This window comes from Antennarius striatus, chromosome 23 (assembly GCF_040054535.1).
Source record: "Antennarius striatus isolate MH-2024 chromosome 23, ASM4005453v1, whole genome shotgun sequence".
Classification (NCBI taxonomy): domain Eukaryota; kingdom Metazoa; phylum Chordata; class Actinopteri; order Lophiiformes; family Antennariidae; genus Antennarius; species Antennarius striatus.
Window position 1 is genome coordinate 269,251 of NC_090798.1, and position 13,322 is coordinate 282,572.

The 13,322-nt window shown below is 54.0% G+C and overlaps 3 protein-coding genes across 5 annotated transcripts; 2 read left to right on the plus strand and 1 right to left on the minus strand.

Moving 5' to 3' along the window:
• The first annotated feature begins 904 nt into the window (after positions 1-904).
• Positions 905-6,463, plus strand: trip6 (thyroid hormone receptor interactor 6). 3 transcript variants are annotated; one of them, XM_068308161.1, is made up of 11 exons: positions 905-1,086; positions 1,373-1,420; positions 2,985-3,186; positions 3,298-3,404; positions 3,472-3,582; positions 3,657-4,205; positions 4,289-4,382; positions 4,452-4,621; positions 4,691-4,869; positions 4,941-5,061; positions 5,151-6,463. In XM_068308161.1, the coding sequence occupies exons 3-11, from the start codon at positions 2,991-2,993 to the stop codon at positions 5,280-5,282; spliced, it is 1,659 nt and encodes a 552-aa protein (XP_068164262.1). In that variant the 5' UTR covers positions 905-1,086; positions 1,373-1,420; positions 2,985-2,990; the 3' UTR covers positions 5,283-6,463. The 3 variants fall into 3 exon arrangements, with proteins under 3 accessions (XP_068164262.1, XP_068164264.1, XP_068164263.1); XM_068308163.1 differs by having other exon boundaries at positions 4,292-4,382; XM_068308162.1 differs by lacking the exon at positions 1,373-1,420.
• Positions 6,464-6,599: 136 nt separating this feature from the next.
• sst5 (somatostatin 5) lies at positions 6,600-7,450 on the minus strand. The gene is given in 3 exon segments (XM_068308164.1): positions 6,600-7,013; positions 7,056-7,094; positions 7,097-7,450. Coding segments are annotated over 3 exon segments (549 nt in total). The 5' UTR covers positions 7,413-7,450; the 3' UTR covers positions 6,600-6,819.
• Positions 7,451-7,454: 4 nt separating this feature from the next.
• Positions 7,455-12,798, plus strand: LOC137590942 (uncharacterized). The gene is made up of 16 exons (XM_068308808.1): positions 7,455-8,425; positions 8,510-8,562; positions 9,190-9,279; positions 9,345-9,700; positions 9,756-9,800; positions 9,871-10,020; positions 10,103-10,199; positions 10,286-10,503; positions 10,574-10,963; positions 11,054-11,171; positions 11,324-11,580; positions 11,656-11,773; positions 11,940-12,109; positions 12,177-12,274; positions 12,338-12,431; positions 12,670-12,798. Exons 1-16 carry the CDS (start codon positions 8,322-8,324, stop codon positions 12,688-12,690), a joined length of 2,379 nt encoding a protein of 792 aa, XP_068164909.1. The 5' UTR covers positions 7,455-8,321; the 3' UTR covers positions 12,691-12,798.
• Positions 12,799-13,322: the final 524 nt, after the last annotated feature.

The window sequence follows — 13,322 nt, forward strand, 5'->3', positions numbered from 1 at the left end:
CCAAATAACAGAGAAACAGCAGCAGATATGAAACCTGCCTCTGAAAGGAGCCGCAGGGAAAGCAGAAATGAGGAGGGTGGGGGGTGATGAGGAGGGTGGGGGTGATGAGGATGGAGACAGTTGACCCAAATCTCTTGAACCGCAAAACACGTAACTGAAGGGGGTCCCCTCCGTGTTCACCGCGGCTGGAAAAATGATCAACAACTGGTTCTACGGAGAAAACTCCCAAACAGAACCCGAAGCTGTGTGTTTAGACCGAAAAAGAACAAAACCTGAGAAAATTAAGGAGAGAGAGAGGACCACTCAGTTCTTAGTTTGCAACTTTGCAAAATGTGAATATAAATAAGAATACAGTTCAGGATACTAAAATGTGTTTTTTGTCTCTTGCTTTTTATGCATGTATTGTAACCGCTTAATAACACTTATATAACACTTTTAATATAGCTGTTATATTTATTTATAACACTACTGGCAAAAAGGTAGTGATGTTTTGGCTGGCTATAATTTTGTTTGTTTGTCTTTATTTCTAATAATGATCTAATTCCCTTGGAATCAATGAAGTGTCTGTCTGTCTGTCTGTCTGTCTGTCTGTCTGTCTGTCTGTCTGTCTGTCTGTCTGTCTGTCTGTCTGTCTGTCGTTTGTGTAGCCAGCATTACTCAATAGATATTAATAGAAAGCGACTTCAATTGCTCCTTGGGGACAAATAAAGTTTTTTGAATTGTATTGTAAATAATTTAAAGAGAGGTTCTATGATTCTTCTTCAATGATTTTTTTGAATGTTTTTTGCTATTTACAGTTTGTAGTTCTTTTTTAAGTTACTTTTATTTTGAAAAGCTCCGTACGTAACTTTTCAGAATAAACTTACGTACGTGACGCACCCGCCGCCACTTAGTGCGTAGCGGAGCAGCTACGTCACGCGTCGGGAATGCGGTGAGGCGCTGCTGCGGCTGTTGTTGCTAAAGGCCCGGGGATCCGTAACAAAGTAGCTGACGAGGCGAAAGCCGGGAGAAAGTCATCCGGACGGGGCTTCAGCGGACCTGCGGGCGGCTGCATGGAGCCGTAGGTCGCGGTGCTGATTTCAGGCGGTACGTGTCGGTTGTGTCTGTTTCCCGTTCGTTGTGTTGAAGTTAGCCTGAGGTGGAGCGTTAGCTGGAACCAGCTAGCAGACCAGTACGTAAGATAAACGTTAAACTACGGCAGCCTGAATAGTCCGCTATTATATAGTTACTCACTGCTCTGCACGTGTGTGACGCAAAACGAAGAAATTAGAACAAACAGCCGCGGAGTTCCACGTTAATATTGTGTTGAGTGACGTCACCGTGTGTTTTAAATGTGCTTTTTCTCCATTTGTAATCTGATCTTAATTCCTAGATGAGACCGAGGAGCAGCGGGGATTCAATGTGAAGGCGCCGTTCAGAGGTGGGCAATGCTAACAGTTAGCTGGTCTCCTGAGGAGAAGCTCCTCTAGTTTCTCAAGTTCCTCCTCAAACATGTCGACTTAAATCACGTTGTTCTGCTTTTATTTTGTTAATTTTAACAAACATGTTGCTGCTTTGGGTGAAACGTAAAGATGCCTTCACAATAAAAGCACTATTTTTCTAATTGTTAGTGAAGAACAATAACAGTACGATAAACTGACAAAATCGGAACATACGAATGAAGATTCCGTTAGTTACAACTCATAACAACTTCACTGACTCCATATTCTTTACCTTTAGGTGTGTGGGTGTAAGTTTAAACTGAGATGTATTTTACTTTGAAATGCTAAAATGCCGGATGTGTTTATTCCAGTGGGTTTGATTTCTCATGACATCAACTTTGACATTTGATGAACTGCTGGGCATTCTCTGCGTGAAACCAGGGCTCCAGTCGAACCAATTGATTAACGTTCAGTTTTTAATCGTATAATTGATTTAAAACACAAAGAGGAAAATGTTCACATTAATATGTTGGGCCGGTAAACCATGAATGTGTGTGTTTTTCGGATTTAGACAGGAGTTTAAATCACGCTCATTAAGGAGGCGGTGGGTATTTTTTCCTCCACGTGGTCTGTTTCTCATGTCAGTGGAGATCATGCTGACACTGAATAGCAAGTTTAAGAAGTACATGAGTAGAAATGATAGATAAATGTCAAATACAACAACAGGAGGCTTGAATCCTTTGTTTCCACACGATGTTTCTGCATCATCCCTTATCTATCATTTTAATCCTCTTACCAACGAAGACCACGTGACCCACATTCACTCAATCTGACCATTCTATTAATTCATCTCCTTTGACAAAAGCAGTGTGCGTGGGTTCTTCCCTGTGCCTGGAGTCCATTCATGGATTGTGTCACATTTTTCCCTTTATTATGTTGGTAAAGACCGTCGGGTCAGATCTGTGGGCTCAGCTGTGTGCTGCTCTTATTAACCCCTCAGAGAATACATGACATATTGTTATGAGCCAGGTGTTCACGTGTTGTTACACACCGTTTCCTGTGGTGTTGTTTCTGTTTCTGCTTCATTCACACATCGGTGTTACCCCCCCCCCCCCTAAACACCCAGAGACAATAACCATTGTGGCAGATAGCAGCCAGGGGGAACCTCACGTTCGCACCTGTTTGTACATCTGTGTATGATTTTGTTTGTGTGTGTTGCCAAGCAAGTTTTCACACACACACACACACACACACACACACACACACACACACACACACACACACACACACACACACACTCGCTGCAGGGCAGTGTGTGAGGCGGCTGGAAACCCCCGATCCCTTCAGAAGGACCTCTGTCTTCCTGCTCCTCACCCAGGGGCCCATTGTGGGACCCCTGAGCCCTTGTTGCCATGGAAACAGAGTGTGAAGCATCTCTTGGTTTCCATGGGTTACCTCAGCTGGACTCCTGCCATTAAAGCCTGATGTCCCACCGACCCCCCCTGCTGGTGTGTGAACGCACTGCACCAGTTATCCTGACCCGTGTTCCTGTCCCTCCCCCAGCCTGCTATGTCCGGCCCCACCTGGCTGCCCCCCAGGACTGTCCACAGCCCAGAACGAGCCCAGATGTCCCACTCTGCTGCCTCAGCGATTTACCGACCCCCCAACAAGAAGGGGGTGTCCGACTTCAGACCCAAATACGGCCCCTACGACCAGAACGGAGGGGGAGGGATGACCAACAGGTACATGTCAGCTGGACCCACAGGTGAGACCCCCCCGATCATCACCCCCCCCAGCACCTCCCAGTGGGGGCGGGGGGTTTGTTTCACCTGTGAATGATGGGATGTGACTTTGACGTCTGCTCTTCACCCTGAAGGGGGGGGCCTCGTTCACCATCCGTCCGGCGATCACTACTACTCCCCCCCCCGGGGGCCCACAAACGAGCGGGGCTGGGGGCCCCCGGGGGACGGCTACGAGCTGCTGGTGGGCGCCGCTCCTCTGATTGGCTGTCTGACCCAGAGCAGACCCTCACAGCTGTGTTCTGTTTCAGCGCCGGGGGGACAAGCCGGGGGGGTCCCACTCCAAGATCGACGCCGACATCGACTCCCTCACCAGCATGCTGGCCGACCTGGACGCCCCCCAGCCGGACCCCAGCTCACAGGTGGGTCCCACACATTCCAGCTGTCCTCACAACGATCCTGCCCCCCTCCCAAACTGACCGTCTGCCCCCCCCAGCTGTACGACAACGTGCCTTACAACAAATACCTCCCAGCGGATCCGTACCGGCCTGCTGCCCCCCAGGGACGACCATCCATGGGCTACCCCCACCACCCCCAGAGCCAGTACCACCCGGTGCCCCCCTACCCCAGTGAGCAGCAGTACCCCAGGCCCCCCCAGCAGGACTACTACAGCACCTCCACCCCCAAGCCGTACCCCCAGCCCGTCCCGGCCTCCTACACCACCGCCTCCACCCCCACCGGCCCCCGCTTCAGCGTCCAGGTCAAGACGGCTCAGCCCGTCACCTACTCCCAGAGGGGGGGGCAGGCCGAGCAGGCCTACGCCCCGCCCCCGCCACGCCAGCACGGGCCCCGCCCCGCCCCCCAGTCTGCAGCCAGTCAGCAGGGCTGGTACCCCCCCCACCAGGCTCAGGAGGGCCACCCGGACCTGGAACGAAAGGGGGGGGGCTCAGGGTCGGCAATAAGAAGCAGCCAGGCGTCCCTCCCCAAGAGAGGGAACGAACGCGTCCAGACGGGAGCACAAAGCCCCCCGTTCCAGTCCAGCCAGGTAGAGACCCCCCCCTTCAGAAACGTACAGGTGTGAGCAGGAGAGCGCTGTGATTGGTTCTGGTCTGCTTCCTGTCCCTCCAGCAGGGGGCGGCGGCGAGGCCGGAGGACGAGCTGGAGCGACTCACCAGGAAGCTGGTGTACGACATGAACCACCCCCCCGCCGAGGACTACTTTGGTACGCCCCCCCCACTGATGGCGCTGTAGAAACCACTCAGAATGAGAGGCGTGACGCTGTGTGTTTCAGGGCGCTGCGCCCGCTGCGGCGACAACGTGGTGGGCGACGGCAGCGGCTGCGTGGCCATGGAGCAGGTGTTCCACGTGGACTGCTTCACCTGCATCACCTGCCACGCCCGTCTCCGGGGGCAACCCTTCTACGCCCTGGACAGGAAGAGCTACTGCGAGAGCTGCTACATCGTAAGAGGAGCGCACGTCCTCACCCGCAGCGGTAGCTCCGCCCCCTGACCCGCCTCCCTCTCCCCCCAGAGTACGCTGGAGCGCTGCTCCCAGTGCTCCCAGCCCATCCTGGACCGCATCCTGCGCGCCATGGGGAAGGCGTACCACCCCCGCTGCTTCACCTGCGTGGTGTGTGGCTGCTGCCTGGACGGCGTCCCCTTCACCGTGGACGCCGCCTCCCACATCCACTGCATCCACGACTTCCACAGGTGAGGCCCCGCCCAGACTCCTGCCGCGGCGCTAGCGCCCCGCTAACGCCGTACCCACGCCCCCCCGACAGGAAGTACGCCCCGCGCTGCTCCGTGTGCGGCGAGCCCATCATGCCTGAACGGGGTCAGGAGGAGACGGTCCGGATCGTGGCCCTGGACCGCAGCTTTCATGTCCACTGCTACGTGTGTGAGGTGAGTCCTGATTGGACGACACGTCAAACACACACGCATGTGTGACGGATGACCGTCATCATGTGTGTGTGTGTGTGTGTGTGTGACAGGAGTGTGGGCTGCTGCTGTCGTCTGAGGGCGAGGGGCGGGGCTGTTACCCATTGGACGGCCACATCCTGTGTAAGAGCTGCAGCGCGCGGCGAATCCAGGACCTCTCCGCCAAGATCTCCACCGACTGCTGACCGGCCCCGCCCCCGGCCAGCCAGAGCCAATCAGAGTCCTGAGCCACTGCGTCCTGGTTGCTGGATGACGTTCCTGTCGCTGCAGCGCCCCCCAGTGGTGACCAGACGTTCACCTCCAGATGTCAGCGGTTTGAGGCTCCTGGTGTTTCTAACGGAGCGACGCCCCCCCCCCCCCGGTCCCCCCCCATCCATGAGTCTTACTGTGTTTGTATTTATTTTGCACGCGGCTGCGGGTTCCCACTGAGGGGGGACCCTCACCAGTGACCCCCTCCAGCACCCACAGCTGTCAGCAGCACGTTGTAACTCAGCAACGGGGCTCTAAAGCAGAACCGCCTCACAACAAGCTGATAGTCACGTGACGCGACAGCTGTGATGGGGGGGTCGGTGGAGGAACCTTGTAGAAACACGCGTGTAGCGCTGACTCAGCAGTAGTCTGTCAGCAGACGTGTAGAGGACAGACGTGTTTAGTTTGAACAGAACGTCTGTTGCCCCGGTAACGTATAAATGTTTCTGGAACTCTGTTTAACCCTTTGATTGATTGATCGGTACATTGAAGGTGATGGAGTCGGACCCCCCATCTAAGGAAACAGGGTGTTCTGAACCTCCTAATGTGAACGCTTTGAGCCAATCAGAAGCAGATGAAGCTCATCTTAAACACAATAAAGTGGATTCTAATGTTTTTACCCAAACATGGGACTTTTCAGTGGAACCCTTCAGGCTGATGTGGTATTGTTGACCTTTGACCCCTGAGCCGTCAGCTCCAGTGTTACGTTTAGCGCTCGTCTGTCCGTCCTGGTTTCACCTTTAAGGGCTACAAACTCAGAAGCTTTACCTCAACTTCGTCCTTCAGTTCATCACGTGTTTTTGCCACGACACCAAAACACATGATGTTGTAAATAACCCGCGTTAGCGTCGCTAAGGTAGTTAGCATCGCTCAGTTTCTAAGTGTAAATCCTGATCCGAGCCGTCTCGTCCAATCATGTGGCTCTGTTTGCTGCAGTCCGTTAACCCCGTGTGTGAACGCTGTGAAGGAACTGGAACCTGAAGCTGGTGGGGTCACAGACCTGGGAGGGGGGAGCAGGTCTGGCAAGCCCCCAGGTCTGACAACCCCCCAGGTCTGACAACCCCCAGGCCTCTGCAGGTCCAAACTTAATTATTAAAGTGTCAGCAGAAAGTTCCAACCGTGTGTCTGTGGCTTCATTCCTGAGTGTTGGTTCACAACTACAGAACACAGAACACTTCCTGGATGATGTCACAGTGATGTCATCGGGGTTATTTTGGTATGTTTTGAAGCTCTAGCCAAAAATCAGAAGTAACTGACACAAAAACGAGCTGAATTCCTGCAGTTGTGTTGCATTATGGGAAATGTAGGACCAAAACTTCTGTGAGGTTTCTCATTTATTTGAGACTAAACAGGATATTCTACATCTTATGTGTTACATTTGGTTACCTAGTAATTAATCAATACATAATCCAACAGTAAATCATCACAACAGCATGAGAACTGAACAATCAATTTATCAATAAATCAGTTACTTCAGCGCGAGGTGAACGTCTTCCAGAAGAAGGTACGGCAGCCGTTCTTCCTTCCTCTTTGGGGGGGAGGAAGATGACACCTCATCTCCTCCTCCTCCTCCTCCTCCAGCTGCTGGAGCATCTTGTTTCTGATGGAGGTGAAGGTCAGCGACAGGCGGGTGAGATCCTGGAGGAGAAGCAGACCTTCACCCTCAGCTCGCGTCAGTCTAGCATCGTTCTGATGTCCTACCTTCTCACCAGCGTCTCCTCTGGGCGTTTCCATCAGAGCGTCTCCTGGGGGGTTCCATCGACTCCCATCAGCAGCACCGAGGAGAACAGGACCACCTGGAGAACCAGCAGCTGAGCAGAAAACATCTCCACCGCCAACGGGACCGAGCGTTTATATCCCAGAGCCGCTGCGAGGGCGGTGACGCGCAAAGTTATAAAAAAACAGTTATTAATCAGCTGTTGGTCATAGTCTTCAACATCATCATCGTCGTCTCCAGGCAAAGAAACGGTCACGATTGGTGGAGAACAATGAGATGAGGAGGTGTGAAAGGAGGCGTCACCAGAGACGATGAGGTCATCGTTCACACTGAGGTGATTCCAGTTCATGTCACAAGAACTTTAAACGTGTAACAAAACACGACTCATCACCTGAAGACGGTCGTCATTAGCAACAACATCTCTCAGGGGTCCTGGACCCCCCACTGGGGTCTGCAGACAGTGATGCTGATGACTGGGGGGTGACTCAGATGTTAATGAGGACTAAGAGTCACTTTGAGTTTGTGGGAACAAACTAAATGTTGATGGTCAAACGTGTTTCTGTCTGAACGCTGAAGTGAAGTCTGACGGTTTGTTGCTTTGCCGGTGATAAAGGTGTGACAAGATCACGTGGTGTGGAAACAAGGTGTTTCTCTATGGAGTCACGTGTTGAATAATATTTTTTAATCAGCCTGATTGAGTTTGAAACGTTCAGTGGTTTACTTGGATATTTGTGAGGCAACACAAATCATCTCAGATAAAAAAGATCTTAAAACGAGAATTTATTCACTGCATTTCTTGTTCCGCGAGGTTTCTTTATCAGAAATATATATTTTTGTTCGTTTTAGGGACGCGCATGCGCACTGCTTTGTTCCCACATTAATCCCGTTCCTTTAACGTCTCTTTCGTGCTGCGTTTGAGGACCTTTAACTTCCGTCGGGCTTTTTAAAGACGCGACTCGTCCCGAAGCAACATTTCCCCACGTACATGTCACGTGACGACGCCCACCTGCGTTACCCCGGGCAACGGAGAGTCCAACAGTTTGATGTGCCTCACCTGCTGTTAAATGTGACATTACAACAGATCTCCACCAGGGGTCGCTGTAAGCTCCTATTTTTTTAGGTGGATCGTAAACCCGAGATTTAAATGCCTCGAAAAATAAATATCTAAGCGTGTTTTGGGCATAAAGTTAATAATAAGTTATAGATTTCATTCGTTTTTAAAAAATAATTCATTTTTTGTCTTATGATGAGCATTTAAATGACAGGTGAGCCAAGATGGCGTCCTACCGGGAGCGGACGTCGAACCGAGTCCAGAATGAGTCGCACCTGCACAACGAAGTTCTGTTCGCTGCTTCTGTTCGGGTGAGCATCAAAGTGATCGGTGGTGACGTCATGAGAACAACTGATCGATATGTTATAGATATGAACAGATACCGTGTGTTTCAGTGTGATGTTCCTGCAGTCCTCACCTGTTCGTGTCATCACTCCCGCTCCCCCAGGTGAGAGAAGTTCAGTGTCAATGGGACGATTATTACCGCCCACACCACGTGACCTAAAATCACGTGTTGTAACAACAACAACAAATAAATAAAATTATTCTTACCTCTGATAACGTCCTGTTTCATCGTGAGTGTCAGTTTTCCACACCTTTCAAAGCTGTGTTCACGTTTCAGGTGTGAAGCGTGTTCACGTTTCAGGTGTGAAGCCTGTTCACGTTTCAGGTGTGAAGCGTGTTCACGTTTCAGGTGTGAAGCGTGTTCACGTTTCAGGTGTGAAGCGTGTTCACGTTTCAGGCGTGAAGCGTGTTCACGTTTCAGGCGTGAAGCGTGTTCACATTTCAGGTGTGAAGTGTGTTCACGTTTCAGGTGTGAAGCGTGTTCACGTTTCAGGTGTGAAGCGTGTTCACGTTTCAGGTGTGAAGCGTGTTCACGTTTCAGGTGTGAAGCCTGTTCACGTTTCAGGTGTGAAGCGTGTTCACGTTTCAGGTGTGAAGCGTGTTCACGTTTCAGGTGTGAAGCGTGTTCACGTTTCAGGCGTGAAGCGTGTTCACGTTTCAGAAGTGACACGTGAACACGCTTCCGGCGTGTTGATGAAAGGGCGCTGCTGTTTTCTTTGAGTGTTTCCAGGAATGTTTCAGTGGGCGTGTCTCCAGCGTCACTTCCTGCTTTCTGTCCAATCCGGTGCCCTCGGGCCGATGTGGCGTCTTGACTTTGAAGGTCAGAGGTCAAACAGGATCAATGATATTTAAATCTACACGCGGGTGACGTTTCACCTCCGACAGACCGGTACGGACGCCACTTCCTGTCCAGACAGGAAGCTGCCATCTGCGGCTACACCGTCCTGACGGATGTGGGCGGAGCCCTGGTGCTGCGCGCCTCCTTCCTGGGGTGTCACGTCTCTTCTCAGGTGCGTCGTCACTTCCTGTCCCGTGTCGGTCGCGTTGCAGCGAGTACTCCTGATCGCCCCCCACCTGCCCTGCAGGGGGGGTCAGACTATCGCCTGGGGCTTTGGTTCGTCGCCCTGCAGGCCGGGGGGGAGGCAGCGGCGTTCCCCCTGCGGCTGCGCTGCCCCCTGCTGGGGGGGTGGAGCTCCAGAGAGGTGGTCTGTGAGGAGAACTACCTGGAGGTGAGGGATCATGTGATCACCATTGGGGGGTGACTGATGGGGGACGTGTCAACTACTTCCTGTCCAGGTGTCGCTCCAGCCCCCCCTCGCCCCCCCAGCCCCCAGAGACGAGGTGAGTCGCCCACAACACGCTTGATCCGTGTGCACGCCCTCATCCAATCAGCTGCCTCCTCCCCCCACAGGCACCTGCTGGGGGGGCCGTAGGCGTGAGGTTCCACAGGGGGAGCCTGACCCCTACGGACGCCCCCCCCCGGGGCTACCACCTGTCCCTGCGTGGCTCACGCCTCACCCTCCGCTGCCCCCGCTCCTCCCCCCTCTCATATGTGGTGAAGGTACCCAGAATGCACGGCGGTGGCTGAGGGTCGGACCTGCATCGCCGTGGCTGATCTCTGGGGAGGGGTTGTTTTCCTCCAGGAGGATGGGATGGAACTGGAGGTCGTCAGGGCGACCGTCCTGTACCGCCTCCGGGGGCGTGTCCTGGGCGTCGCCGCCGCCGCCGCCTGCGTTCTGGGTAAGCGATGAGTCAAGGTCATGTGATCTGGTTTCTTTAACCCCCCAGCCTCCCCAGGGTGAAATGTTCACATGCCCCCCCCCCAGGTGGAGCGCAGATGGATGGGTCCGATCTGGTGTGGGGGGGCCCCTACATCCTGTCCCCGTTGGTCCGGGGGGGGTTCTGGGACGGCGGCGTGGGGGTGGGACTGAACGGCCAGATTCTCAACGGCTCCCAAAACCACGAGGGGGGGGTCCAGGTCAGCCGCCGGGGGGGCCGGCTGGAGGTCAGGATCCCGTTTGGCGTCCGGGGGGGGCGCCTGAAGGTAAAGACCAAACTGGGAGAATCTTCTGGGGGGGTTGGGTCTTGGATCTTCATGTCTGTGGTTCCTCCAGAGTGGGGGGGTCCGGGGGCAGTACGGCCGCTCCATGTCGGTGGACCTGCTGGTGGTGAGGCAGTGGGCCGACGGACGCTGGCCCCTGACGCAGCACCGCTGCCTCAGGCGCCTGGCCACGCCCCTCCTGCTCCAAAGCCCCTCCCTCAACATGGGAGGGGCTGCAGGCGCCCCCTCCGACGGCGTCTTGTCCGCCACGCTGGGCGTGTTCGCCGCCGACGCGTCGCTGCAGAAGGTGACGCTTCACGGCGGCGGTGACCTTTTGACCTGGACCCCAACCTCCCTGGCGCCGAGTAAGGCCGACCTCAGCGTGACCCGGATCGCCCACGGCAACGGCAGCCACTCCTACCGGCTCCGCCTCCCGCTGGCACATCCCAAAATAATCCCAGAGGTGAGATTAAAATAATCCCAGAGGTGAGATTAAAATAATCCCAGAGGTGAGATTAAAATAACCCCAGAGGTGACTGATGGTCTAATCCAGTCCATAGGCGGCGGCTGGGAGACCTACAGCCTGACGTTCACCTTCATGATCACCATCGATCACACGGGAGAGACCATCCATCACCAGGAGACGGTGGAGCACCGCCTCACACACACAGGTGAGGACGTCACACACACACACACACACACACACACACACACACACACACACACACACACACACACACACACACACAGGTGAGGATGTTACACACACTCCAGACATTAGACACATCCCTAGTGACCCCCCTCTGTCCTCCTGCCGCTCCAGGTTACCCCACGCTGGAGGGTAAGTGCAAAGAGAGCAGCCTGCTGGTGCTGCTGCGCCACGGGGCCCAGTCCCAGCTGCACCGTGGGGCCCAGGCCCAGTCCCAGCTGCACCACGGGGCCCAGTCCAACCTGGACCTGCTCCTCGGGGGCCGCAGGCTGGACTGGGACCTGGTGGAGATGGGGGGGCTGGTGGTGGAGGCGGAGGAGGACTACCTGACGGTGGAGATCCCGTCCCACAGCCCTGGAGCCACCTATCTGGTGATCAATCAGTTTGTTGAGGGCTAATCAATCAGTTTGTTACAGGCTAATCGATCAGCCCCCCCCCACCCACAGGAGCTGACGCTGCAGGCTCTGGTCTCTGGAGTGGACGTTTCTCTGGTGGACTCAGAGACGCTGGAGCTTCACGCCCGGATGGTCCACCAGTGCTCGTTTCCTGTCCAGGAGCTCCTGGGTACCAGAGCCCCCAGAACCAACTGAACCTCCAGAACCCCCTGAACCTCCAGAACCCCCTGAACCTCCAGAACCCCCTGAACCCCCTGAACCCCCTCCATCCATAACATCTGATGAGATGTTCTCTGGTGTTTGTCTTGAATTAACCCTTGCTGTGTCTCTAACAGTGTGTCTACCAGAGGGCAGGATGGTGGCGCTGGTGGACACCACCCACACTGCCCCGCCCACCCACCCCAACGGAACCAGCCTATTGGACCCCAGCTGCGTTCCCGTGGAGACAGACAGCTCCAGAGCGCTCTTCAGCTTCAGCCTGGCCTCCTGTGGGACCTCAGTGACGGTGAGGGTCTCCAGGTTCTTCTGATGGACTCAGATTCCAGCCGTCTGATTGGCTCCTGTTTCCTCAGACTGAGGGGAACTTCCTGGTGTACGAGAACCAGATCAGCTCCTCTCCAGACCCTCAGACCCCCGAGGATCCCCTCATACACAGAGACTCTCCGTACAGGTGAGGTCCACCTGAGGTTCCTCCTTCACGCCTCCAGACGATGACTGGAGGTTGTTGTTTCAGGCTGACGCTTCAGTGCCGCTACCCGATGAACGAGACCAGCACCGTCGCCACACGTCGCCATGGTAACCCCTCTATGGACGGTCATCCTTCACAGGTGTGATGGGGGTGGGGTTCCTCACCTGTTCACAGGTGTGATGGGGGTGGGGTTCCTCACCTGTTCACAGGTGTGATGGGGGTGAGGTTCCTCACCTGTTCACAGGTGTGATGGGGGTGGGGCTCCTCACCTGTTCACAGGTGTGATGGGGGTGGGGTTCCTCACCTGTTCACAGGTGTGATGGGGGTGGGGTTCCTCTGCCATCCAGGGGTGATCAGTTTTTTGTCTGTCCAATCAGGTGAAAGAACCCAGAGGGTGACTGACGGACGATGAACCTGTGGAGGGGGGGCGCTGGTGCTCCCGTCAGGAGACAAACACGTTAATGTCTTTAATGGTTTCATTGATCTGTAATTAAACATTTCCTCCATCTGATGGTTGAGACTCGTGACTGAACGATGACATCACCAGAGATCCGTCATCCAATAGAAACGTTTGATTCTTGTTGACACTAAGGTAAACCTCAGCTGACGTTAATGTTTCAGGACAACTTTGAATACAAGCGTCTCCAGGCTGAATCATTCCCTGTTCTGTACTTCATGAACGCAGGTTTAATATTTGAATACAAATCCGTTGAGCTGTTCACCTGCGGTGCAGGTAACCGTCACCACAGGCGGTTTAGAGCAAAACACCTCAGCTGATTTGAATAATGCAGTATTTGTGGCAGATGTCAACTAAAATACAGTAATCCCTCACACATTCACGCATCAACACGCGTGACTTCACCTCATCACTGATTGTTAGTCGGCAGTCATGTGATACTGTACTCATTCTATTGGCTGACAGCATCAGGAAGTGCTCTACGTTCTGTCTGACTTCAGACACAAAAGTGTTTTAAACAGTATCAGAGTGTTCTAAAGGTCAGTGTTTTAATATCAGTATGGGGGGGTCAAA